Source organism: Lutra lutra, chromosome 10 (genome assembly GCF_902655055.1).
Source record: "Lutra lutra chromosome 10, mLutLut1.2, whole genome shotgun sequence".
In the NCBI taxonomy this organism is placed as follows: Eukaryota; Metazoa; Chordata; class Mammalia; order Carnivora; family Mustelidae; genus Lutra; species Lutra lutra.
In genome coordinates this window covers 63,706,785-63,733,973 of record NC_062287.1, presented here as the reverse complement: position 1 = coordinate 63,733,973, position 27,189 = coordinate 63,706,785, and the positions used below count along the sequence as shown (strand labels likewise).

The window sequence follows — 27,189 nt, the reverse complement described above, 5'->3', positions numbered from 1 at the left end:
CAGTGGGAACCACTGAAAGCTTTTGATAGGAGAAATGGCAAGACCCACTAGTATTATGCTTTAGGAAAGTGACTCCTAACAAAACAGTAATAATTAACACGCGTAAGGTATATGGACTAAGCCCTGTGCTAAGCAACTTAGACACACAAGTATCTAACAGTATGTAGCTTGATTTGGGAGTAGGGAGGTTGGTAAAAGAAGAAGAAAAGTTCTGGTTAAGCTAGCAGAAAATATCAAAGCTGTGGTGGGTAGAGCACAGCTTGAGGTAGAAGGAGAATGTAACAAGATGAGGGGCCCCTGGAGGAGACTGATGCAGTCAGCTGTGGTCCCACGCTCCACTTTAAGTAATGCTGAATTAAATTTGGTCTCTAGAATTTCCTCAGTATTGGGGCACCTGGGTGGCTCAGTGGGTTAAGCTTTTGCCTTTGGCTCAGGTCATGATCTCAGGGTCCTGGGATAGAGCCCCATGTCGGGCTTTCCACTCTGCGGGAAGCTTGCTTCCCCCGGTCTCTCTGCCTGCCTCTGCCTACTTGTGATCTCTCTGTTAAATAAATAAATAAAATCTTAAAAAAAAAAAAAGAATTTCCACAGTATTTAGGGAGAAGCTTACATATCTTAAGGAATTGGCCCATAAGGATCTTTCTTAAACTGTGGTACTCAAACACATCCAGTTCTTTATTGATTTGTCTTAAGAAAGAAATGTTGCAGATGGCTTAATGCTGCTTTCAGAAAGCTCTTTTGTTAACAGTTTCAGAGTTTTTGTTTTTAGCAATAAGGATGGTTGTTAACAAGGGAAAGTAGAGCTTCATTCTTTAAAATCCATTAAGTTTGTAGTCTAGCTTAAATGATATGCTAGGTGAAATTTTAATAATTAAATAAACCTAAATATGGGGAAAATGTTCAATAAATAATTAGGATTTAGTTAAGTCCCATTTTAGAGAATACTTAAGTGCATATGCAGATAGTGAACACAGCTGTTTTCTATTTTGAAAAGTGCAATTTTCATGTTCTAATATCTTTTAATACTCTGATCTCTTGAGCTGGTTGGTTTTGTTTTTGTCTTTTTTTTTTTTTTTTATGTATTTGAGAGAGAGAGGAAGGGGTAGGGTAGGGGGGAGAAGCAGAGGGAGAGGTAGGAGCAGATTTCCCTGCTGAGCAGGGAGCCTGACATAGGGCTTGATCCTAGAACTCCAGGATCATGACTTGAGCCTCCCAGGTGCCCCTCTTGAGCTGTTTTTTTAAACATTTTTTTTAAAGCCACATATGCTCTTTGTAATATAGATATAAAGTAGAACATTTATAATAGTGAAAAATAGAAAATAACCTAAATATTCATCAGCTTGGGATGAGGTGAATAAACTGTAGTAATGAACATACTAGGAGATGCTATATGGCAGTTTGAGTGAATGAACTGTAGAGCTACACATATCAAATCAACATGCTGCATTTCTGGGCCACGTATTAATCCCCACCAGAAAAATGACAGAAAAGGAAGTTGCAGAAGAATGAGTATAGTATGATATAATATAAAGATCTTTTTTAAAAATTGTGATATGTAAAATATACATAATATAAATTTATAATTTTAACCATTAGGTTTATAGTTCAGCGACATTCAGTATGTTCATATTGCTATACGACTGCCACTACTGTGTTCATAATATAAAGTTTTAAAACTCAGGACATGTAGTTTGTGAATACATACTTAACATAGTAAAGTATAAAGTTGATGTTCTGAGAGTACACATGTCTTGCAGTTACGTCTCTGGTAGGCAGGTGTACAAGTGCTCATCCATTATCATTTATACTTTTTTGTACACTTGGAGTATCTCACTTGAGATGTCTAGTTAAAAATTTCTTTTTAAAAAAATTATTTCCAAATGTTTTATAGCCATTGAATTTCTAAACTTTCTGGGTTCAGTTGCTAAGAAATGTGGTCCTAAGATCCAAGAGGTGAAATGGTTCCCTGCTGAGGGCAGTTAACTTTACAGGAAAAAAAAAAAAAAATCTCTTCCAAATTGAGCATTCTGACCCTAGCCTACCATCCCAAGAATTTTCTTGATCACAGGTGGCAGAGGCTATAGGTCTTAAGCCTAAAGGTCTGAGAGAATGACTCTATTAAAAAAAAAAAACAGCCCTGGGGCGCCTGGGTTGCTCAGTGGATTGGGACTCTGCCTTCAGCTCAGGTCATGGTCCCAGGGTACTGGGATTGAGCCCCACATAGCCTGCTTCCCTCTCTCTCTCTGCCTGCCTCTCTACCTACTTGTGATCTCTGTCTGTCAAATAAATAAATAAAGTCTTTAAAAAAACAAAAACAAATAAAAAAAACCAGCCAACCAACCAAACAACCAAACAAAAACACCACACAAAACCACAGGAGGAAAGCAGGTTTTAGAAGATGAAATGAGTTTCATTTTTAGGTTTGACATGATAGTCCAACAAAAGGATGTATATACTAATGGAATTTAGAGATAAGAGACAGAGCTTGAGGGGAAAAAGAGCTAGAGCTGTACATTTTGGAACTTAAAATGGATCCATGAGAATGAATGAATTCGTCAAAGGAAAAAGGATGAGAAAAAAACATGTTGAGACAGGGGCTCCTGGGTGGCTCAGTGGGTTAAAGCCTCTGCTTTAGGCTCAGGTCATGATCCCAGGGCTCTCTGCTCGGCGGGGAGCCTGCTTCCCCCTCTTTCTCTGCCTGCCTCTCTGCCTACTTGTGATCTCTGTCAAATAAATAAATAAAATCTTTGAAGACATGTTGAGACAAAGATCTCAGGGAGAAGATTAAAGAAGAACCTGTGCATGAGACTGAGAAAGAATAGGTTGGAAGACCAGTCAGTTGGAAAAGAAGAGCCCAGGAGTGTGGTGTGCCGTTGAGATTAAGGCAGGAGACTTTGACAAAGATTTATTCAGATTAATCCCATTTTTATTGAATGAGTAGTATGTGATATCACTTTCTTGTATTACAGTTAAGTCTTAAGAGTGAGACCTGAGGGGAAAAGCTATTGGATTTGATGGTTAAGGCACAGTTGCCTTGTTGCTGGAACTATATTGCTCATCTGTAAACCCTTTAATTTAAAGATAGGGGCTGTGTTTTATCATTTTTTAAAAAGATTTGTTTATTTTAGGGAAGGGGGAGAGAGCATGTGCCCACAACTGGGAGGGGCAGAAGGAGGAGGAAAGAGAATCTCAAGCAGACTTCAGCTGAGCACAGAGCAGGATGTGGGTGGGGCTTGATCCCACGACCCTGAGATCATGACTGAGCCAAAACCAAGAGTCTGACCCTTAAATGACTGCACCACCCAGGCGCCTCTGTTTTATTTATCACTTTAATCTCTGTGACTGGCACACTAATTGTTCAGTAGTGAATTCTGTGAAATATTATACAAAATACAAAATGCTGAGATTTCTCCTGTGATATAAAACCTATTTTTACCACCTAGCCTGTCTGTTCCATTGCTCTTCAATTCCTTCTCTAATCTTTGAAAATAGTATTCCTCCACTTTTCAGCTCCTCTTTGATTCCAGTCTACAAGCTCTTTCATTAGTCGTTTCCCTACTTCTTGCCATATCACATTCAGTGTTGCTGTTGGAAACCCTACATTTTATTTCCTTTCTTCTTCCCATTACTCACTCATTAACTCAATATAAAGAATACTTTTCTAACAGAGCTGTTCAGAGGTGGCGTGAGCTTCCTGGGGGCACTACTGAATTTCCTGTTTGATGGTATTCAGCAAAGTCAGGACCTCCACTTACAGAAGGTGAGGGTATTGAACTCAGGTGGTTAGACTAGATAATTTTTTTAAAAAACTTTGAGATATAATTCACATACCAGGCAGTTTATCTATTTAAAGTTTACAGTCAGTGGTTTTTAATATAATCTGAGTTCTGCAGCTATCACCACAATCAATTTTAGGACATTTTTATCACCCATCCTTCATACACACAAAGAACTCCATACCCATTAGCGGTCACTCTTCTCCCCTTCCCCCCCCACCCCCCACCCTTCAGCCCAAGCAACCACTTTCTGTCTCCATAGATTTACCTGTACTGGACATTTCATATTCATGGACTCATGTAACATATGGTCTTGCATGACTGGCTCTTTCTTTCTTTCTTTTCTTACTTAGCATATTGTTTGCAAAGTTCATCCATATTTAGCATTTACAGTACTTCATTCTTCTTATAGCCAAGTAATATTCCATTGCATGGGTATACTACATTGTACTTACTCATTTATTGTCAGCTGATGGACTTTTTGATAAGTATGAATAACACTGCTATGAACATTTTTGTACAAGTTTTTGTGTCAGCATATTCTTCTTGGGTATATACCTAAGAGTAGAATTGTTGGGTCATATGGAAACTTTGTTTACCCTCTTGAAGAACTGCCAGGCTGTTTTTCAAAGTGAATACACTATTGTACATTCCCACCAGCAGAGTATGAGAATTCCATTTTCTTGACATCCTTGCCAATACTTTATTATCTTTTTTTAATTGCATGCTAGTGGGTGTAATACAGTGTATCTCATTGTGGGTTTAATTTGCATTTCTTTGATGACTATTGGTGTTGTACATCTTTTCATGTTTATTGGCCATTTGTATATCTTCTTTGGAGAAATGTCTATTAAGAACCTTTCATCTTTTTTTATTTTATTTTTGTTTTGTTTTTTCATTTTTTTAATTTCTTTTCAGCATAACAGAATTCATTGTTTTTGCACCACACTCAGTGCTCCATGCAATCCGTGCCCTCCCTAATACCAACCACCTGATTCCCCCAACCTCCCACCCCCCCCCCCGCCCCTTCAAAACCTTCAGGTTATTTTTCAGAGTCCATAGTCTCTCATGGTTCACCTCCCCTTCCAATTTCCCTCAACTCCCTTCTCCTCTCCATATCCCTATGTCCTCCATGTTATTTGTTATGCTCTACAAATAAGTGAAACCATATGATAATTGACTCTCTCTGCTTGGCTTATTTCACTCAGCATAATCTCTTCCAGTCCCATCCATGTTGCTACAAAAGTTGGGTATTCATCCTTTCTGATGGAGGCATAACATTCCATAGTGTATATGGACCACATCTTCCTTATCCATTCGTCCGTTGAAGGGCATCTTGGTTCTTTCCACAGTTTGGCGACCGTGGCCATTGCTGCTATAAACATTGGGGTACAGATGGCCCTTCTTTTCACTACATCTGTATCTTTGGGGTCAATACCCAGTAGTGTAATTGCAGGGTCATAGGGAAGCTCTATTTTTAATTTCTTAAGGAATCTCCACACTGTTCTGCAAAGTGGCTGCACCAACTTGCATTTCCACCAACAGTGTAAGAGGGTTCCCCTTTCTCCACATCCTCTCCAACACACATTGTTTCCTGTCTTGCTAATTTTGGCCATTCTAACTGGTGTAAGGTAGTATCTCAATGTGGTTTTAATTTGAATCTCCCTGATGGCTAGTGATGATGAACATTTTTTCATGTGTCTGATAGCCATTTGTATGTCTTCATTGGAGAAGTGTCTGTTCATATCTTCTGCCCATTTTTTGATATGATTATCTGTTTTGTGTGTGTTGAGTTTGAGAAGTTCTTTATAGATCCTGGATATCAACCTTTTGTCTGTACTGTCATTTGCAAATATCTTCTCCCGTTCCGTGGGTTGCCTCTTTGTTTTGTTGACTGTTTCCTTTGCTTTTGATCTTGATGAAGTCCCAAAAGTTCATTTTTGCTTTTGTTTCCTTTGCCTTTGGAGACATATCTTGAAAGAATTTGCTGTGGCTGATATCGAAGAGATTACTGCCTATGTTCTCCTCTAGGATTCTGATGGATTCCTGTCTCACGTTGAGGTCTTTTATCCATTTCGAGTTTATCTTTGTGTATAGTGTAAGAGAATGGTCGAGTTTCATTCTTCTACATATAGCTGTCCAATTTTCCGAGCACCATTTATTGAAGAGACTGTCTTTTTTCCACTGTATATTTTTTCCTGCTTTGTCGAAGATTATTTGACCATAGAGTTGAGGGTCCATATCTGGGCTCTCTACTCTGTTCTACTGGTCTATGTGTCTGTTTTTATGCCAGGACCATGCTGTCTTGGTGATCACAGCTTTGTAGTAAAGCTTGAAATCAGGTAACGTGATGCCGCAGTTTTATTTTTCTTTTTCAACATTTCCTTAGCAATTCAGGGTCTCTTCTGATTCCATACAAATTTTAGGATTATTTGCTCCAGCTCTTTGAAAAATACCGGTGGAATTTTGATCAGAATGGCATTAAAAGTATAGATTGCTCTAGGCAGTATAAACATTAACAATGTTTATTCTTCTGATCCAAGAGCATGGAATGGTCTTCCATCTTTTTGTGTCTTCTTCAATTTCTTTCATGAGTGTTCTGTAGTTCCTCGAGTACAGATCCTTTACCTCTTTGGTTAGCTTTCTTATGGTTCTTGGTGCTATAGTAAATGGAATCAATTCTTTAATTTCCCTTTCTGTATTTTCATTGTTATTGTGTAATAAAGCCACTGATTTCTGTACGTTGACTTTGTATCCTGCCACATTACTGAATTGCTGTATGAGTTCTAGTAATTTGGGGTTGGAGTCTTTTGGGTTTTCCATATAAAGTATCATGTCATCTGCGAAGAGAGAGTGTTTGACTTCTTCATTGCCAATTTAGATACCTTTTATTTCTCTTTGTTTGCTGTTGCTAGGACTTCTAATACTATGTTGAACAAGAGTGGTGAGAGTGGGCATCCTTGTCATGTTCCTGATCTCAACGGGAAGGCTGTGAGCTTTTTCCCATTGAGGATGATATTTGCTGTGGGTCTTTCATAGATAGATTTTATGAAGTTCAGGAATGTTCCCTCTATCCCTATACTTTGAAGCATTTTAATCAGGAACGGATGCTGGATTTTGTCAAATGCTTTTTCTGCATCAATTGAGAGGACCATGTGGTTCTTCTCTCTTCTCTTATTGATTTGTTCTATCACATTGATTGATTTGCGAATGTTGAACCATCCTTGTAATCCAGGGATGAATCCCACCTAGTCAGGGTGGATAATCTTTTTAATGTGCTTTTGGATCCTGTTTGCTAGGATCTTGTTGAGAATCTTCGCATCCATATTCATCAGTGATATTGGTCTGAAATTCTCCTTTTTGGTGTGGTCTTTGCCTGGTTTGGGGATCAGGGTAATGCTGGCTTCATAAAAAGAGTCTGGAAGTTTTCCTTCTGCTTCAATTTTTTGAAACACCTTCAGGAGAATAGGTGTTATTTCTTCTTTGAAAGTTTGGTAGAATTCCCCAGGGAATCCATCAGGTCCTGGGCTCTTGTTTTTGGGAGGTTTTTGATCACTGCTTCAATCTCATTACTAGATATTGGTCTATTCAGGTTGTCAATTTCTTTCTGGTTCAATTTTGGGAGTTTGTAGTTTTCCAGGAATGCATCCATTTCATCTAGGTTGCTTAACTTATTGACATATAACTGTTGATAATAACTTCTGATGATTGTTTCTACTTCCTTGGTGATCTTTTTTAATTTTTATTTTATTTTTATTATTTATTTATTTATTTGACAGACAAAGATCACAAGTAGGCAGAGAGGCAGGCAGAGAGCGAGGAAGGGAAACAGAGAGCCCGATTTGGGGCTCAATCCCAGGACCCTGGGATCATGACTTGAGCTGAAGGCAGAGGCTTTAACCCACTGAGCCACCCAGGTGCCCCCCCACCAACACTTTTAATATGGGAATAGTTCACTCATTTTATTTTTTTTAATTAACTTTTCATTTAGGTTTTCTTCTCAAGCCTAACTGTAGGCTAATAAAAAGTTCTTCTGAATGCGCCATCAACACTTGGAACTTAGCATGTGAAAAATGTGTACTCAGTCTTCCCCTTGTCATAAGCCCACCTAGTTTTTCCATTATCTTCTCTTAGTATATTAAACTCCTAACCTTGGGGTTTTCAGACCCTTTCCCTCATTAGCTCTATATTCTATTCAATATTCAATGCTGCTGATCATTCCATGCTCAGAGCCCTTGGATCTGTTGCTTCCTCTTTATAGCCATAGCCAGCACCTCAGGCCCTTAACATCTCAGAGCTTAATTACTGCCTTGTTGCTTTCTCAAACCCCTTTCTCTGTGTGTGTGTGTGTGTGCGTGTGCACACAGCAGGCCTGTGTGTGTGTGTGTGTGTGTGTGCGTGCACACAGCATGCCTGTGTGTGCGTGCGTGTACGTGCACAGCGTGCCTGTGTGCGTGTGTGCGTGCTTGCGCAGAGTGCCTGTGTGTGCGTGTACGTACGCAGAGTGCCTCTGTGTGTGTGTGTGTGCGTGTGTGCATGCAGTGTCTGTGTGTGTGCGCGTGCACGCAGCATGCCTGTGTGTGTGCATGTACGTGCGCAGAGTGCCTGTGTGTGTGCGTGCACACAGTGTGCCTGTGTGTGCGTGCGTGTACGTGCAGTGTGCCTGTGTGTGTGTGTGCGCACAGTGCCTGTGTGTGCGTGCGTGCACACAGCGTGCCTGTGTGTGCGTGCATGTACGTGCACAGCGTGCCTATGTGTGTGTGTGCACGCGTGCTTGCGCAGAGTGCCAGTGTGTGCGTGTACGTGTACATGCGCAGCGTGCCTGTGTGTGTGTGTGCGTGCGTACGCAGAGTGCCTGTGTGTGTGTGCGTGCACGCAGCGTGTCTGTGTGTGTGTGCGTGTATGTGTGCAGTGTGCCTGTTATTGTGTGTGTGTGCGCGCGTGCGCGCACGCACAGAGTGCCTGTGTGTGACCGCACATGGATGTGTGCCACAGCAAGGCCGACTGCTGCTGGGAGTGCGTGGGCCTGAGCTGTTTTGTGGGAGGGGGCTGTGCGGGGCCAGAGACTGGAAGCTTGGCAGGCCTGGGGCCAGGCTGCATCTGAAGAAAGCGGAGTGCGCTGCCCGGGGCTCATGCTGGGACCTGTGTCCCATGCTTTAGATGGTGGGGGTGTCTGACGATGTCAATGAGTATGCAATAGCTCTGAGGGACACAGGAAAAAAAAAAATTTGTACTCAAATTTGTACTCAAATGCTAGGTTTAATCCCTTTCAGGTACCCTAGGATCATTTCCTTGATCTTAGACCCTAGTATCAAATTTATCCACCACACATTAGCATTTAAACCCTCCACCTCCACTTCCCTCTCCTTATCTCTTGTTACTTCCCCAAATGGAACCAAACTAATTTGGGTAGTTAGCCTTCTTTATTCTTTGTTCTTATTTCTTTATTCTCATCTCTTTCCTGTTGCAGAGTTCTTCTTTCCTCCTGGCATGCTTTTGCTTCTTTATTCTGTGTCTCATTCCCTTCAGTGACTGATTCCATTTTACTCCTCTTTCTTTTCTCTTTGTATTCTTCGAATGCTTAGACATTTGGTTTATCAAGTAATAAGGTCCATGATACCCTGTTTTTGTTCATGTTTGTTTTGAATATACTCTTTTTTAAAAAGCATGGTTCAATGTGGGAACTATTGTTTCTATTTTATTTGTGACTCACTCGAACCTATGCATAGAGACCTGAATATAATTGCTGTCCTGTAGGGGCACCTGGGTGGCTCAGTCGGTTGAGCCGCTGCCTTTGGCTCGGGTCGTGATCCCAGTGTCCTGAGATCGAGTCCTGCATCAGGCTCCTTGCTTGGTGGGAAGCCTGCTTCTCTCTCTGCCTCTGCCTACCTCTCTGCCTGCTTGTGCGTGAGCTCGCTCTCGCGCGCGCTCTCTCTCTCTCTCTCTCTCTCTCTCTCTCTCTGACAAATAAATAAATAAATAAAATCTTTTTTTTTTTTTAAAGATTTAATTTATTTATTTGACAGAGATCACAAGCAGGCAGAGAGGCAGGCAGAGAGAGAGGAGGAAGCAGGCTCCCTGCTGAGCAGAGAGCCCGATGTGGGGCTCGATCCCAGGACTCTGAGATCATGACTTGAGCTGAAGGCAGCGGCTTAACCCACTGAGCCACCCAGGCGCCCCTAAATAAAATCTTTAAAAAAAAATAGGTGTCCTGTAAATCTTCCTGGCTGACAGTCTATAAAAGTTTTGAGGAGAGATGGGTAGTGTTTAGAATTGTCATCATTTCTTTTTCATTTTTTAATTTTAGAAATGCAAAAAATACTTTTTGTGCCATTACCAGACTTTTATTTCTAATTTTTTTGTTTTATACCAAGTTTTGGAGACTGTGTTCTCAGTACAATGTAATGAAGTTCAATAACATATATTACTATAAATATTAAATTTAGTTTATTGAACACTAGCCATCTGATATATCCAGTTCTCTCAAGAGAAAGATTAGCTTCTTGGATGCTGGCTAGGCATTTTTTGAAGGTGCATTATAGCCTTAAAACCTTTACTCACCATTTACTATATTAAGATCCTTGACAATTTAATAGCTACAATAGTCACCAGCACCCAGAATGAGGAGTGTTGACCTGGTTTCCTTCTACATCTGAAGCTCTGCTTTTGTTGCTGTCCTCTTAAAAAGCACTTCTTCCTGTAGTTTTCATGTCCTCCAAAGTCAGTATTAGGAGGGAAAGGAAGATTATTGGAGTGGAGTTGGCTGAGAAAGGGATACAAGGTAGAAGGCAGCTTCTAAACCTAGTAGTGGCTAGCTGTTTTACCTCCCTGCCTGCCCACCCACTTTCTTTCTCCTTCAAAAACAGAGTTGACTTGAAGGTAGTTGACTTATAGCCCCTTGTTAACATCACGAGTGCAAGTTTTCTTTCTTGTTCTTTTCTTTTTAACCCTTTACCTTCAATCCACATGCCCATTCTCTTTCCCATTCATATGTACCTACTCTGTGTTTATGTCCCCATACCTACATATTTGCTTGAACAATATATTGTATAATTATGATGTCTTCAGCTTACATAATGGTATTTGCTTTTTACTCATGTCATGCTTTTTAAGATGTACTCATGTTGCTGTAGGTACATCTAAAGTGTGATTTCTTAAAGCTATATAGAATTCCATTATTCCAGTTATTGAAATCAAAGTTACTTCAGGTTCCCTGCTATATTACTGTCACAGCAAACATTCTTACATGGATCTATAAAGTCTGTAATTTGCACATAGACCATCCTATTTGAGAATTTCTCTGAAATTGGTCCACCAGAGTGGAATCACTGGATCACCTAGGACACAGTCATACTTGATGTCACTAAGATATCCTAGCAGAATGGCTGTATCTGTTTACCGTCTTCCCAACATCTTTGCCAGCCTTTGCTATTGTCCACCCTTCTAATTTTTGCCCTTCAGATCGGTATGAGTAATGCTATCTGATTATTTCAATTTATATTTTACTCATTACTTTTATTTTGAATTTGTCTTCGTTTACTTGCTAATCATTTCAGCTTCTTTTTCTGTAGGTTCCCTACCCATAACTCTGACCATATTTCTGTTGGTTTCTTGTGACTTTTATATCAAATTGTAGAAATTCCTAGTCTATTCTTGTCAATTGTCAATTCATGTCAATCCTTATCTCTTGTCAATTTTGGATGTTGCAGGAGCTTTTCCTTGTCTGTCATCTATTTTAGCTCTGTTTGTGGTATTCTTTTTTTTTTATTAACATATAATGTATTATTTGTTTCAGGGATACAAGTCTGTGAATACAAGTCTGTGATTCATAAGTCTTACACAATTCACAGTACTCACCATAGCACATACCCTCCTCAGTGTCCATCACCCAGCTACTCTTCCCATCCCCCTCCCCTCAAACAACCTTCAGTTTGTTTCCTGAGATTAAGAGTCTCTTATGGGGTGGGAGGTTGAGTGAGCCTGGTGGTGGGTATTATGGAGGGCACGTATTGCATGGAGCACTGGGTGTAGTGCATAAACAATGAATTCTGGAACACTGAAAAGAAATTAAAAAAACAAAAATTTTTTTAAAAAGAGTCTCATGGGGCGCCTGGGTGGCTCAGTGGGTTAAAGCCTCTGCCTTCGGCTCAGGTCATGATCCCAGAGTCCTGGGATCGAGCCCCGCATCGGGCTCTCTGCTCAGCAGGGAACCTGCTTCCTCCCCTCTCTCTCTGCCTGCCTCTCTGCCTACTTGTGATCTCTGTCTGTCAAATAAATTAAAAAAAAAAATTTAAAAAGAGTCTCATGGTTTGTCTCCCTCTCTGGTTTCATCTTATTTCATTTTTCCCACCTTTCCCCCATGATCCTCTGTCTTGTTTCTCCAATTCCTCATATCAGTGAGATGATATGATAATTGTCTTTCTCTGGTTGACTTATTTCACTTAGCATAATACCCTCTAGTTCCATCCACGTCATTGCAAATGTTAAGGTTTTGGGTTTCTTGATGGCTGCATAGTATTCCATTGTATATATACCACATCTTCTATATCCATTCGTCTGTTGATGGACATCTAGGTTCTTTCCATAGTTTGGCTGTTGTGGACATTGATGCTATAAACATTCTGGTGTATGTGCCCCTTTGGATCACTACATTTGTATCTTTGGGGTAAATACCCAGTAGTGCAATTGCTGGGTCATAGGATAGCTCTATTTTCAACTTTTCGAAGTACCTCCATACTGTTTTCCAGAGTGGCTGCATGAGCTTGTATTCACACCAACAGTGTAGAAGGGTTCCCCTTTCTCCGAATTCTCACCAACACCTGTCATTTTCTGACTTAATTTTAGCCATTCTGACAGGTACAAGGTGGTATCGCACTGTGGTTTTGATTTGTATTTCCCTGATGCCGAGTGATGTTGAGCACTTTTTCATGTGTCTATTGGCCATTTGGATGTCTTCTTTGCAGAAATGTCTGTCCATGTCTTCTGCCCATTCTTGATTGGATTATTCGTTCTTTGGGTATTGAGTTTGCTGAGTTCTTTATAGTTTTTGGATACTAGCCCTTTATCTGATATATCACTTGCAAATATCTTCTCCCATTCTGTCAGTTGTCTTTTGGTTTTGTTGACTGTTTTCTTTGCTGTGCAAATGCTTTTGATAGCGCATTTTTGCCCTTGCTTCCCTTGCCTTTGGTGATGTGTCTAGGAAGAAGTTGCTGTGACTGAAATTGAAGAAGTTGCTGCTTGTGTTCTCTTTGGGAACTTTGATGGATTTGGCTCTCACATTGAGGTTTCTCATCCATTTTGAGTCTGTTTTTGTGTGTGGTATAAGGAAATGGTCCAGTTTCATTCTTCTGCATATGGCTGTCCAATTTTCCTAACACCATTTGTTGAAGAGACTTTTTTCCACCGCACATTCTTTATTGCTTTGTCGAAGATTTAGTTGACCATAGAGTTGAGGCTCCCATTTCTGGGCTCTCTACTCTGTTGCATTGATCTGTGTGTCTATTTTTGTGCCAGTACCATACTGTCTTGATGATTACAGCTTTGTAATAGAGCTTAAAGTCTGGAATTGTGATGCTGCCAGCTTTGGTTTTCTTTTTCAACATTCCTCTGGCTATTCGGGGCCTTTTATGGTTCCATATAGATTTTAGGATTATTTGTCCCATTTCTCTGAAAAAAGTTGATGGTATTTTGATCGGGATTGCATTAAATGTTTAGACTGCTCTACATAGCATAAACATTTTCACAATATTTGTTCTTCCAATCCATGAACATGGGACGTTTTTCCATTTCTTTATGTCTTCCTCAGTTTCTTTCATGAGTACTTTATAGTTTCTGAGTACAGATTCTTTGCCTCTTTGGTTAGATTTATTCCTAGGTATTACAGTTTTGGGTGCAATTGTAAGTGGGATTGACTCCTTAATTTCTCTTTTTTCTGTCTTGTTGTTGGTGTATAGAAATGCAACTGATTTTGGGCACTGATTTTATATCCTGACACTTTACTGAATTCCTGTATGAGTTCTAGCATTTTGGAGTGGAGTCCTTAGGGTTTTCCACATAAAGTATCATATCATCTGCAAAGAGTGAGAGTTTGACTTCTTTTTTGCCAATTCAGATGCCTCTTATTTCTTTTTGTTGTCTGATTGCCAAGACTAGGACTTCTAGTACTATGTTGAATAGCAGTGGTCATGGTGGACATCCCTGTAGTGTGCCTGACTTTAGGAGAAAAGCTCTCGGTTTTTCCCCATTGAGAATGATAGTTGCCGTGGGTTTTTCATAGACGGCTTTTATGATATCGAGGTATGTCCCCTCTATCCCTACACTGTGAAGGGTTTTGATCAAAAAAGGATGCTGTACTTTGTCAAATGCTTTTTCTTCATCTATTGAGAGTATCATATGGATCTTTTTCTTTTACTAATGTATTGCATCACATTGATTGATTTGCTGATGTTGAACCAAACTTGGAGCCTAGGAATAAATCCCACTTGGTCATGGTGAATAGTCCTTTTAATGCACGTTTGGATCCTATTGGCTAGTATTTTGGTGGGAATTTTTGATTCCACGCTCATCAGGGATATTGGTCTGTAATTCTCCTTTTTGATGGAGTCTTTGTCTGGTTTTAGGATCAAGGTGATGCTGGCCTCATAAAATGAGTTTGGAAGTTTTCCTTCCATTTCTATTTTTTGGAACAGTTTCAGGAGAATAGGTATTAATTTTTCTTTAAATGTTTGGTAGAATTCCCCTGGGAAGCTGTCTGGCCCAGGGCTCTTGTTTGTTGGGAGATTTTTGATGACTGCTTCAATCTCCTTACTGGTTATGAGACTATTCAGGTTTTCTATTTCTTCCTGGTTCAGTTTTGGTAGTTTATATGTCTCTAAGAATGCATCTATTTCTTCCAGACTGTCAAATTTGCTGGTGTATAGTTGCTCATAATATGTTCTTATAATTGTTTGTATTTCTTTGTTGGTTGTGAGGTCTCCTCTTTCATTCATGATTTTATTAATTTGGGTCCTTTCTCTTTTCTTTTTGATAAGTCTGGCTAGGGGTTTATCAATTTTATTAATTCTCTCAAATAACCAGCTCCTCTTTCATTGATCTGTTCTACGGTTCTTTTGGTTTCTCTTTCATTGATTTCCACTCTGATCTTTATTATCTCTCTTCTTCTGCTGGGTTTAGGCTTTCTTTGCTGTTCTTTCTCCAGCTCCTTTAGGTGTAGGGTTAGATTGTGTATTTGAGACCTTTCTTGTTTCTTGAGAAAGGCTTTTATTGCTATATACTTAACTCTCAGGACCGCCTTTGCTATATCCCAAAGATTTTGAACATTTGTGTTTTCATTTTCATTTGTTTCCGTGAATTTTTTCAATTCTTCTTTAATTTTCTGGTTGGCCCATTCATTCTTTAGTAGGATGCTCTTTAGCTTCCATGTATTGGAGTTCTTTCCAACTTTCCTCTTGTGGTTGGGTTCTAGTTTCAAAGCATTGTGGCCTGAAAATATGCAGGGAATGATCCCAGTCTTTTGGTACCAGTTGAGACCTGATTTGTGACCCTGGATGTGATCTGTTCTGGAGAATGTTCCATGTGGATTGGAGAAGAATGTATATTCTGTTGCTTTGGGATGGAATGTTTTGAACATATCTGTGATGTCCATCTGATCCAGTGTGTCATTTAAGGCCTTTATTTCCTTATTGATCTTTTGCTTAGATGATCTGTCCATTTCAGTGAGAGGGATGTTAAAGTCCCCTACTATTATTGTATTATTGTTGGTGTGTTTCTTTGATTTTATTAATTGGTTTATATAATTGGCTGCTCTCATGTTAGGAGCATAGATATTTAAAATTGTTAGATCTTCTTGTTGGACAGACCGTTTAAGTATGCTATAGTGTCCCTCCTCATCTCTTATTATAGTCTTTGGCTAATTTAGATAAATTAGATAAATTAGATATTTAAATTAGATAAATCTAATTTATCTGATATAAGGATTGCCACCCAGCTTTCTTCTGATATCCATTAGCATGGTAAATTGTTTTCCACCCCTCACTTTAAATCTGGAGGTGTCTTTGGGACTAAAATGAGTCTCTTGCAGACAGCATATCGATGGGTCTTGTTTTTATTTATTTACTTATTTATTTTTTTATCCATTCTGATACCCTGTGTCTTTTTATTGAGGCATTTAGCCCATTTACATTCAGGGTAACTATTGAAACATATGAATTTAGTGCCATTGTATTGCTTGTAAGGTGACTGTATGTTGTCTCTGTTCCTTTCTGATCTGTTATTTTTAGGCTCTCTCTTTACTTAGAGGACCCCTTTCAATATTTCCTGTAGGGCTGGTTTTGGTGTTTGAAAATTCTTTTAGTTTTTGTTTGTCCTGGTAGCTTTTTATTTCTCCTTCTATTTTCAATGAAAGCCTAGCTGAATATAGTATTTCTTGGCTGCAAATTTTTCTCATTTAGTGCTTTGAATATATGAGAACAGTCCTTTCTGGCCTGCTAGGTCTGCTGCCAATCTAATATTTCTACTGTTATAGGTTACAGACCTCTTGTCCCAAGCTGCTTTCAGGATTTTTCTCTTTGTCTTTGAAGCTTGTAAGTTTTACTATAAGATGATGGGGTTTTGACCTATTTTTGTTGATTTTTGAGGGGAGTTCTCTGTGCCTCCTAGATTTTGATGCCTGTTTCCTTCCCCAAATTAAGGAAGTTCTCCACTATAATTTGCTCCAGTATACCTTCTGCACCCCCCTTTCTTCTTCTTCTGGGATCCCAATTATTCTAATATTGTTTCATTTTATGGTATCACTTACCTCATGAATTCTCCCCTCGTGATCCAGTGGTTTATCTCTCTTTTTCTCAGCTTCTTTATTCTCCATCATTTGGTTTTCTATATCACTAATTCTCTCTTATGCCTCATTTATCCTAGCAGTAGGAGCCTCCATTTTTTATTGCACCTTATTAATAGCTTCTTTTTATTTCAACTTGATTAGATTTTAGTTGTTTTATTTCTCCAGAAAGGGATTCTCTAGTATCTTCTGTGCTTTTTTCCAAGCCCAGCGAGGATCTTTATAACTGTCATTCTGAACTCTAGTTCTGATATCTTTCTGATGTCCATATTGATTAGGTCCCTAGCAGTCAGTACTGCCTCTTGTTATTTTGAGGTGAGTTTTTCCACATTGTCATTTTGTCCAGAGAAGAATAGATGAAGGAGAGAACAAAATGCTAAAAGGGTTACAATGACCCCAGAAAAATATACACTAAACAAATCAGAAGAGACCCGCAACTGGAGATAAAAGAAAAGGAAAAAATATGTATATATCATCAGGCTGGTGAACAGAACAGAGCCACACACTTGATTTTGGTTGTATTTTGGTCTGTTAGAAGAAACTGCCTCCCAAAATTTTAAAGAAAGAAAAACATATTCAAAAATAAGGGTAAGTACAATAGAGGGATGGAATATGACTATAAAGGTGAAAATTTAAAAAAGATTTTTAAAAAGGAATTGATTAGATAAGTTGGTTGAAAAAAATTTTAAAAACAGGAGGGAGACTAGAACAAAGCCGTACACTGGATTTAGGATATATTTTGGTCTCTTAGAAGAAACTGTATCCCAAAATTTTAAAGACCGAAAAACTTACATGTATACAAAAAATAAGGTTAAATACAAAGAAGGGATAGAATATGACTATAAAAATGAAAAAAGTTTTTTAAAAAGGTATTGATAAGATGTTGGTTAAAATAGGAAAGAGGAAAAATTAAAAAACACAAAAGAAAAAAATAAAATGAAAAAAATTAAACTTTGAAAGACTAAAGAATCATGGGGAAATAGCTGTGAATGCTATGTGTGTATTCCCCTAGCTCTGGAGTTTTGCAGTTCTCATTGATTGGTAAAGTTGATCTTGGCTGGATGTTTTTGCTGATCTTCTGGGGGAGGGGCCTGTTGCAGTGATTCTCAAATGTCTTAGCCTGAGGTAGGATTGCAATCTGCTTGGATTTGCTCTCGGTAGCTTTTGCTCCCTGAAAATTTTCCATACAGCTTTGGAGGATGAGAATAAAAATGGTGGCTTCCCAATCTCCGGTCCCAGAGGAGCCGAGAGCTCGGGGCCACCCTCTTCAGGGAGCCCTCAGAGAAAGGCAGTCAATCCCTCCTGTCTCCCTGGTCTCCAGCCACATTCCAAGCTCACTTGGCCTGTTCCTGAGTGTTTCTGTCTCTGGCACACAGCCCTGTTTGGAGTCTCCAGACCCAGCAGATTTCTGCAGCATGCTCCCGCACTGCTCCTCCCCATGGAGGAAAGGGGGGATCTCCCTGGATCTGCCACTTGTGGGGTCCCTGCTCAAAAAGCAGTGGTCCAGCTGTAACTCAGATCATGGTTTATGGCAACCCCAAGCTGAGAACCCACACCTTGACTTTGTCTTTGCACCTGGCTTCCCCACTCCAATACCTGGGAGCTCTGTCACACTCAGACACCCCCAGTCTTTCTGTGACCCCGAGGGTCCTGAGACCACACTATGCCAGCAAGGAATCCACCCCATGCTTAGCCACTGGAGCAATGTACCTCAGCAGAGCAGACTTCTAAAATCTCTGGTTTTGTGCTCATTTGCTCTTTTACATGCCAGGAACCAAGTGATGGAGCCCCCCCCAGTCTTCCCGTATGTCACCTCGGATTCACTTATCCACACACCTACCTTCCAGAAAGTGGTTGCTTTTCTGTTCATAGAATTGCTGCTCATTTCTTCGATCTCCTTGTGAGTTAGGAGTTGTTCAGAATGGTTTGATAACTACCTAGCTGAATTCCTGGGACCAGAGGAAATTTAGGACTCCTACTGCTCTGCCATCTCGCTCCTTCCCTGTTTGTGGCACAACAAACAAGGTTGGTTTGTTGTAGTAGATTGCAGTAGTTGTTGAGTGTGTAGTAGAGTGTGGTAGTGTAGTTGTTGTGGTAGATTGAACAGAAATCTAATTTTGTGGAAGTCAAATCTAATAGTGTTTCTCTATATAGTTTGTATTTTTGGAGTCTGATTTATGAAATCTGTCTTCTCTCTCCTGTTTTCTGCTCTATAATGTTAGCTCCCAGTGATTTTTTTCCTCCCACAAACCTATTTACATGGCCTTTTGAAGAGAGGTCTTTCCTTTCTCACCTATGGCTCTCAGGAGGCTTGGTAGTTGGTGTTAATGTTCGACTGCCCCAGTGGAGGAAAAATGAAAGAAAATTGATGCACACTTCTTTCTCTAAGCCCTGTGCTTCCATTTACAGAAACCTGTGACCCTGTTTGTGCTACATGACTCCTCTCTCCCCAGCAATAGCTGACTGGAAAGGAATGCATACCTCCCCAGGCAGAGTAATCAAAATCTTCCTCCAAGGAACTTGGAGTCTTGAAGGACATGTAAACTGAAGGGTTTTGAGGTGCCCATTTTCCTCCATGTTCACAAAGAAGCTGGAGAAATTATCTGCCAGAAGGGAGAATAAAGAAGATCTGCACAGGAAAAAGCTTATGGCCCCATGGAGAGGGAGATGGCAGTAGATTGTGAGAGTAGCTGTCCTGGATCCTGATGGCTTCCCAGTTTTGGTTCTTTTCTCTTTTGAGACCAGATTGCACTTCCTTTTCTGTAGTAGTTAGGGGTGGCTAACTGCTATAACAGACTCCAAAGTGTATAATGGCCCTAACACAATAATAGTTTACTTATCACTCACATGAACAGATCCAGATGGTTCTAAGTTGGTGGGTGGCAGCATTGGAGGGCGCTTGCCACACAGTTATTCAGTAACCTAGATTGATGGAGGCCCTGCCATTTCATCACATGACTTCAGAGGTCTTCCTAGATCAGCATGAAGCCTGCAGATGGCAAATGAATGTGGAGTTTAATACATGGGAAGTTTTATAGGCCAGGCCTTGCATCAGCACATATCACTCCCATTCCTCTGGCTGGCACTCTGTTGCGTGGCTACATTTAACTGCATAGGAAGCTGAAAAATGTTATCAATCTGTGGACCTAAAAGGAAGAGAAAATGGGTTTGGCAAACAGCTAGAGATTGCCACATCAGATTTGTTATCTCTATGATACCTCTGTATCCTTAGAATCAAGTTCCTGTTTTTTCTTAACTTGTTTGAGTTATGCCTCAGTGCATGAGGTGTTTTCATAAGAGCTATATTTAAAATAGTAGAGGGGCACCTGGGTGGCTCAGTGGGTTAAAGCCTCTGCCTTCAGCTTGGGTCATGATCCCAGGGTCCTGGGATTGAGCCCCGCATTGGGCTCCCTGCTCAGTGAGGGGCCACCTTCCTCCTCTCTCTCTCTCTCTGCCTGTCTCTCTGTCTACTTGTGATCTTTGTCTATCAAATAAATAAAATCTTTAAAAAATAAAAATTAAAAATTAAAAAAATAATAAAAGAAATAAATATTGATTATTTCTCTCAGGAAAGTTGGGTCGATTTCCACCTATGATGCATCATCACCAGCCACCCACAGATGGCCAGACCCCTGGTGTTCGTTTCCAGAGGTCTCACCTTGCAGAGGCATTTGCAAAGGCCAAAGGATCAGGTGGAGGCACTGGAGGAGGAGGAAGCGGAAGAGGCCTGATGGGACAGATTATTCCAATCTATGGTTTTGGGATTTTTTTATACATACTGTATATTCTATTTAAGGTGAGTGGAATCATCTTGATCATATGATATCAATAAAAAAAATCTAGTGTCATAATAAAAATCATTGTTGGCATTAAAACTCCTTATAGTTCATAAGCTTTATTCAAATCATCTTTAAACCTTGCCTCCTCTTTATGAGATACTTAGGATAACTGTTCTCTGTTTTATAGAAGAGAAGATCTTTGGTCAGAGCTTAAAGGGTTTGCCCAAGAATTCACAACTAGAAATGCAGAATCAGGACTTATGCCTGGGTCAATAAATAGCAATAAAGGTCGAAGCTCCCTCTCACCCCAGTTTTTTGGTGGGCTTTTTTGTTTTTTGTTTTTACTGGATGTCTTTGCAAGCTGAAAAGGCATAAAGATATTTTAACTTTAGGTTTGGCACCGTGATTTCCAAGTAGCCACTGTGAGGCCACATAATGACCATTACCAACACCACTTTGTCCTCCTTTCCCAGTCCAGGAGTGTGAGGTGCTGTTTTTAATATCCAATGTAGTAATTCTGAAACAAAACTGCCAATCCTGAAACTAAGCCTGATGTCTCCCAACTTTGGGGAGATATGCACTGGGTCCTTTAAAAGCTGACTCCCAATTAAGTTCCATCTCCAGGCAGACTTCAGCAAGCTATGGGCCTAGACACCATGAAGTAGAGCAGAAGTCACATTGTGCATCCATTTTGGAAATCTTAAATATTCACTGCCCTTTTAACAGAATAAGAAGCAAGTCCTTCTTGCCCAGGAACTCTGCAGGGGGCCTAAGTTGCCTCTGTAAGAAGGGCCTTAGGGGTTGCACATCCCCTTTTTTAGATGAGTGTAGGCAAGGCAGATGACCTGGAAAGAGACTGATTAATTGATTGATTGATTTTTGTTCTTGTGCCTTGATGGTTTTTCACTTCTTGGGAACTTTCTTTTCTTTCTTCTTTCTTTCTTTCTTTCTTTCTTTCTTTCTTTCTTTCTTTCTTTTTTTTTTTTTAATTTGAAGGAGAAGAGAGCAGGAGTGGAGGGAAGGGCAGAGAGAGAGGGAGAAGGAGACTCCCTGCTGAGCAGCAAGCCAGATATGGGGCTCCATCCCAGGACCCTGAGATCATGACCTGAGCTGAAGGCAGACACTTAACTGAGCCACCCAAGCGCCCTTCCTGGGAACCTTCTATTGGTTCTTTCTCGCCTCTTTTTTTTTTTTCTTTCTTTGAAATGTTTCTCTGATATTGATACTTGATTTGATTTCTGACTTAATTTTTGTCTCCCAACCTTTTTTTTCTTTTTTCATTTAATATGAGGGGTTCCATGACTTTGAGGTTCTGAGCTGCTGTTGATGTGCTATACCTCCTTCAATTCCCAGCTTTCAAAGGGGAAATCTACTGCAGAGGATCGGAAATGCTCTACTGCCGCAGCTGGAAACACCCACAGGACAATTAGTAAGTGCTTCTTCTCAGTATATGCACAAGTCTTATTGAGTTGCACCACCATCATACAGTCAGAGGGACAGTCTGGATATGTCTTAAAAAGCACATCTCAGAAATTGCTCCAAATTAATCTGATGCCATTTTTACCTAAGCTCCGGGAATTCTCAAGTTTCCAAACTGATGTTGGCTTTTAAGAGAGAGTTACAAAAAGTATAAAATGGTCTGTTTTCTTTTTTATATGTTAGCAAATTAATATTTCACATTTGGAGTTATATCTCATTTCCACACTTCAGAATATTTGTAGCAGATACCTTTATTTCACAAGAAAACTAAAGGGAGAGAGATCAAGTCCTTGCCAAAACCACTTATTAGATCTAGGAACTGGGTTTAATACTTACGACTTATGAATCGGAGAAAGACTACTATCATAGGATCTCCCTGATATGAGGAAGTGGAGATGTAACGTGGGGGGTTGGGGGAGTAGGAAAAGAATAAATGAAATGAGATGAGATTGGGAGGGAGACAAACCATAAGAGACTCTTAATCGCAAAAAACAAACTGAGGGTGGGGGAGGGAGAGGGTGGAGGGTTATGGACATTAGGGAGGGTATGTGCTATGGTGAGTGCTGTGAAGTGTATAAACCTGGAGATTCACAGACCTGTACCCCTGTGGCTAATAATACATTATATGTTTATTAAAAAATTTTTTTAATAATTAAAAAAAAATAATACTTCTGACTCCTAAAACATGTTCATCAAATATTTACTGGCCAAGTAGAATATTCTATGCTCTCTGGGGGAAATGAAATGTATATGGCATGGCTCTTCCCCCTAAGAATTCATAGTCTGGGATGAAAAATGACTTGTGTAAAGTTTACTATCTAAAAAGGGACTTGGGGAAAGCCTTATGGGAAGCGACCTGGAGCTGGGTCCTGTCCGATAGACAGGATGGCTTGAGGAAGACACAGCCTGACATAGGACAGCTGTGGGAAAAAAGGCCTTGAGGAGTAGGTAGGTTAAGCCATGTTGTTGAAGGCCTTGGAGGCCAAATTGCCTTATCCTGTGGATAATGAAGCCTCTTCAGAAGTTTTTAAAAGAGAGACTGCAGCAAAATGAAGTGAAGCTGAGCCGCTGAAGGATCTGCCCTCGGCCATAACTGCTTTTTGGATTTACTCCAGATTCTCTGTGGAAGCAGATACCCCAGTCACAGTCTGCATCCTTTTTAGAAATCCTACAAAATATTTAAGAAATCCTCTAAGAAAGTTCTTTTGTTCTTAATTGAGATAACATCAAACCAGCAGTGATGGTAAATGCATTGGTAAAATAATTATTAAGAGATTTTTGGATTCTGTCAAAGAATGGCAAATTCTGGGGATGCCTGGGTGGCTCAGTGGGTTGAGCCTCTCTTCGGCTCAGGTCCTGATCTCAGGGTCCTGGGATCGAGCCCCGCATCGGGCTCTCTGCTCAGCGGGGAGCCTGCTTCCTCCTCTCTCTCTGCCTGCCTCTCTGCCTGCTTGTGATCTCTCTCTGTCAAATAAATAAATAAAATCTTTAAAAAAAAAAAAAAAGAGAGGTTTTTGGATTCTGTCAAAGAATGGCAAATTCTGGGGATGCCTGGGTGGCTCAGTGGGTTGAGCCTCTCTTCGGCTCAGGTCCTGATCTCAGGGTCCTGGGATAGAACCCTGAATCAGATTCCCCACTCAGCAGGGAGCCTGCTTCCCCCTCTCTCTCTGCCTGCCTCTCTACCTGCTTGTGATTTCTCTCTCTGTCAAATAAATAAATGAAATCTTAAAAAAAAATGAATAGCAAATTCTGTATCCAGTCACATAATGCATTGGAAACAATTAAAAATTCCTAAGAACAACTGTTTGATAATGTAGCAGTTATATCTGCTTATCCTTCTGTTTTGAATCATGCAGAAAATAAAAATAACCTAAGCATTTATGTGGCATAGTCCTCTAGACACTTTGCAGATGTTAACTGCATGCATAAGAATTTGTTCTAGAAGTATTAAAAGATAATACAATATTTTACAGTGAAGAAAAACTGGATTATCTGCGTAATAAATAGCATTTTGTTTTCCTGCTGCCTTAAAGTTCATTTCATGTACTAATTGATCTATTTTTTTTCTGCTCTACTTTTAGGGTCTTAGTGTTAATGTCAGTAGATCAATGTGATCTCTGTTGATCTGTTGATCTTTCTTGAGAATCTGGGGGCGAGGGTTACACCACTTCACCCCAAATGACAAGGATAGGAAACCTTGGGCAAGGAGGCTTCAACCCTAGTTCAAGATTTGTCCCCTATTGAAGAAATGCAGCATTGAGACTGTGATCTTCCAGATGTTTTCAAACACAGGTGAACGAATGCTCGTCTCAGGGTCTTAATTCCTTTTTTTTTTTTTTTTAAGATTTTATTTATTTATTTGACAGAGAGAGATCACAAGTAGACAGAGAGGCAGGCAGAGAGAGAGAGAGAGAGAGAGGGAAGCAGGCTCCCTGCCGAGCAGAGAGCCCGATGCGGACTCGATCCCAGGACCCTGAGATCATGACCTGAGCCCAAGGCAGCAGCTTAACCCACTGAGCCACCCAGGCGCCCCTTAATTCCTTTTCTAAAGTACCTTGCACGTTCGGTACTTTTACCCTCAAGCATCATTTGGATTGGAAAGGATAGGTCTATCTTCTTATTTTCCTCTTGGGTGACCATGTTGAGGTTTGTTTTGTTTTGTTTTTCTCATGTATTTTCTTTAGCTGGTCCTGCTGTATTTCTGTGTGTAAGAGGAGTGATTTGTTCATTATTTCCTACACATGTATCCTTAAGATCTCAGTGCTCACACCTTGGTACCCTTTGTGTCCTGATTGGATCAGCTGGAGAGATATGGAGTCTCTTCTCTGAATCTCTGAACCAGGTGGAATTATCACAGGGCATCCCAGCCAGCCAGTTTCAGAAAAGAGCTTTTGGAGGTGTGTATGATGGTTCTTAGACTGATACTTGTTTTTCAGCCAATTTTGAGCTTGTTCACCTGCAAGAAAAACTGAAGGAGACAGAGGAAGCCATGGAAAAACTAATCAACAGAGTTGGACCTAATGGTGAAAGGTAGGTTTTCATATAACCGGACTCAAGACTATTACCCATTTAGAGAATCCATTAAAAATTTTGCTTTTCTTTGATTTCTAAAGCACTTACTTCCATTTTATAGAATTGTCAACTTACTTGTCATTTACATATTATTTCTCACTAAGCATTTCCATTTTCATACCATATGCTTTCAAGAGTCTTTGCTCAGTGTTGTGCATATCACTGTGAGGAGAGGTTTATGAGCAGTTCTGCAAGGTGAAATAACCAGGTTCTAATGAAGATGATTTCATAGCTGTCTAATAATCTGATTTTACCTGAAATTATGCCTTTTTAAATCTGCTTGAGACAAAAAGAAGAGGGCAAATATGATCAGATTAGGCATTTGTATTTTGTGTTGACTATGCCAGAATTGGATTAGACATGTCAGGTAGGTGTCAGGAGTCCAGCTGGCCCTTTAGGATGCCCCACATGGGAGACAGCCCTCCTGTGACAGGGCTAGGTGAGGATCTGAAAAGGTGGCTTCAGGAGGTTGATGAAAGTTGGCAAAAAGGAAGAAAATATGGATGTGGGAAGGCCAGGGAGGAAAAGCCAGAATGTGAGATTGAGAACAAAGAGGGATTTAGTCTCCACTAGGCCTCTGACAAGGATGGAGGAAGAGCTGGGAGGTAGTGGCAAAATCTTATGTGCTAAAATGTTTCTCCCGCGGCTCTGTGGGCTCACGGTGGAGTCTTTGCCCCAGAAAACTACTCTACCATGGCGTCTTCTGTTTGCCATCTTGGTGGTTCTGTGCCCTGTATCATTTTCTCAGCTCCTTGGCCCTAGCCTTGTGCATCTTTGGCTAGATAAGGCAAGAGTGAACATCTTCAGGTTGCAGCTCCCTGGCTTGGCTTTTTCTACAATGTCTGTCTACAGTGCTGCTGAAATGACATTTATGTGGCTAAACCTTGCCTATCTGCACCCAGGAGCCTTGACCACCTTTTGGTCTAGAAAGCAGAGTGACTGTGCAGACTCTTTGCCAGAATGGTAGAGGAATGTGTACATAGGTACACACGAGTATACTTCAGTGAGTGTGTAGTAAAATCTCATACTTGCTGAGCACTTACTAAGAACCCAGCTTGGAGTGAAGCACTTCATATACATTATCTAATGTCAGAGTTTTTGTAGGAATGACTAAACCAATTTGTGCAACAATACTTTTCTGATCTTTTCTGCCCTTACCCTGTACTACTCAAGTCTAGGTGGGGAACTACCAGCCTTTTATGGACCCTTGCCTCTCAAAAAGTATCTCTACCCTGGCTCTGGTTAATTTGAAGACACATGCCACACCTAAGGGTCATGAAAACCATAGATGGAAACCTGTGGGCAGGGCCTCCCACGTGGGAGACTGAATAACTGGGCCTTGGAGTAAGAAGCCAGAGGAAGGGCGCCTGGGTGGTTCAGTGGGTTAAGCCTCTGCCTTCGGCTCAGGTCATGACCTCAGGGTCCTGGGATCGAGTCCTGCATCTGGTTCTCTGCTCCGCAGGAAGCCTGCTTCCTCCTCCTCTCTCTCTCTCTCTGCCTGCCTCTCTGCCTACTTGTGATCTCTGTCTGTCAAATAAATAAATAAAATCTTAAAAAAAAAAAAAAAGCCAGAGGAAGATATTTTCTCACTATTACTGCTGTTCACACTCCCTTAGCTCAAATCACATAGCTTAACCTTACCACCTGTATATACCATCTGTGCATTGCCCAAGCCAGCAATGCAGTACTGTGACCCTGACTACTTTCTGCTTTGTGCTAGGGTTACCTCTCTGTAAGCAGAGGAGTTATCCCCACCCTGAAGCTGGAGTTGTGCCATCTCATTATTTTTCAGGCCACAGGTCCTATCTCAGAACGTTTACTCCTGGTGGGATGCTAAGGTGTAGACTCCTTGAGAACCTATTAATTCCAGCCTGCCACATGGCAATGATTGTGTAAAACATTTTCCGCCATACTTCTCAGGAGCTAGGGATCAGCTCTCCCTCCACTGCAGAGAGCATAGCTTGTGGCTCCCTTTCCCAAATCTGTAATCTTCCTATCCTAAAAACGTGACTTTCTCCCTGTCACTCCTAATCCAACACCTTGTATCCTTACAGGTAGGCCCTATGAGACTTCACCTCCAAGCTGAAAGGTCCTCGTAACCCCATGTTTTACATTATTCTCCTTTTTATATTTCTATCCTTTAACCTTAGTGTTGTGGCATTTGTTCTTCTACAAGTCTGTGTTTTTATGATTATTAGAAGAGCCCCAAATACCCCAGTATTTTTCCATCAGATAAAAATTGAATACA

The 27,189-nt window shown here is 40.5% G+C and overlaps 1 protein-coding gene across 6 annotated transcripts in view; it reads left to right on the top strand.

Moving 5' to 3' along the window:
- Window positions 1–27,189, top strand: part of RIC3 (RIC3 acetylcholine receptor chaperone) — a 63,137-nt gene that overhangs the window by 10,661 nt on the left and 25,287 nt on the right. For 5 of the 6 annotated variants that reach the window (XM_047692418.1, XM_047692419.1, XM_047692417.1 and 2 more), the window contains exons 2-4: window positions 20,181–20,407; window positions 21,744–21,819; window positions 24,806–24,899. In XM_047692418.1, coding sequence (XP_047548374.1) covers window positions 20,181–20,407; window positions 21,744–21,819; window positions 24,806–24,899 — 397 coding nt within the window. Of the gene's footprint in view, window positions 1–20,180; window positions 20,408–21,681; window positions 21,820–24,805; window positions 24,900–27,189 lie in introns of those variants that run through there. The other variant, XM_047692420.1, reaches the window with a different exon arrangement.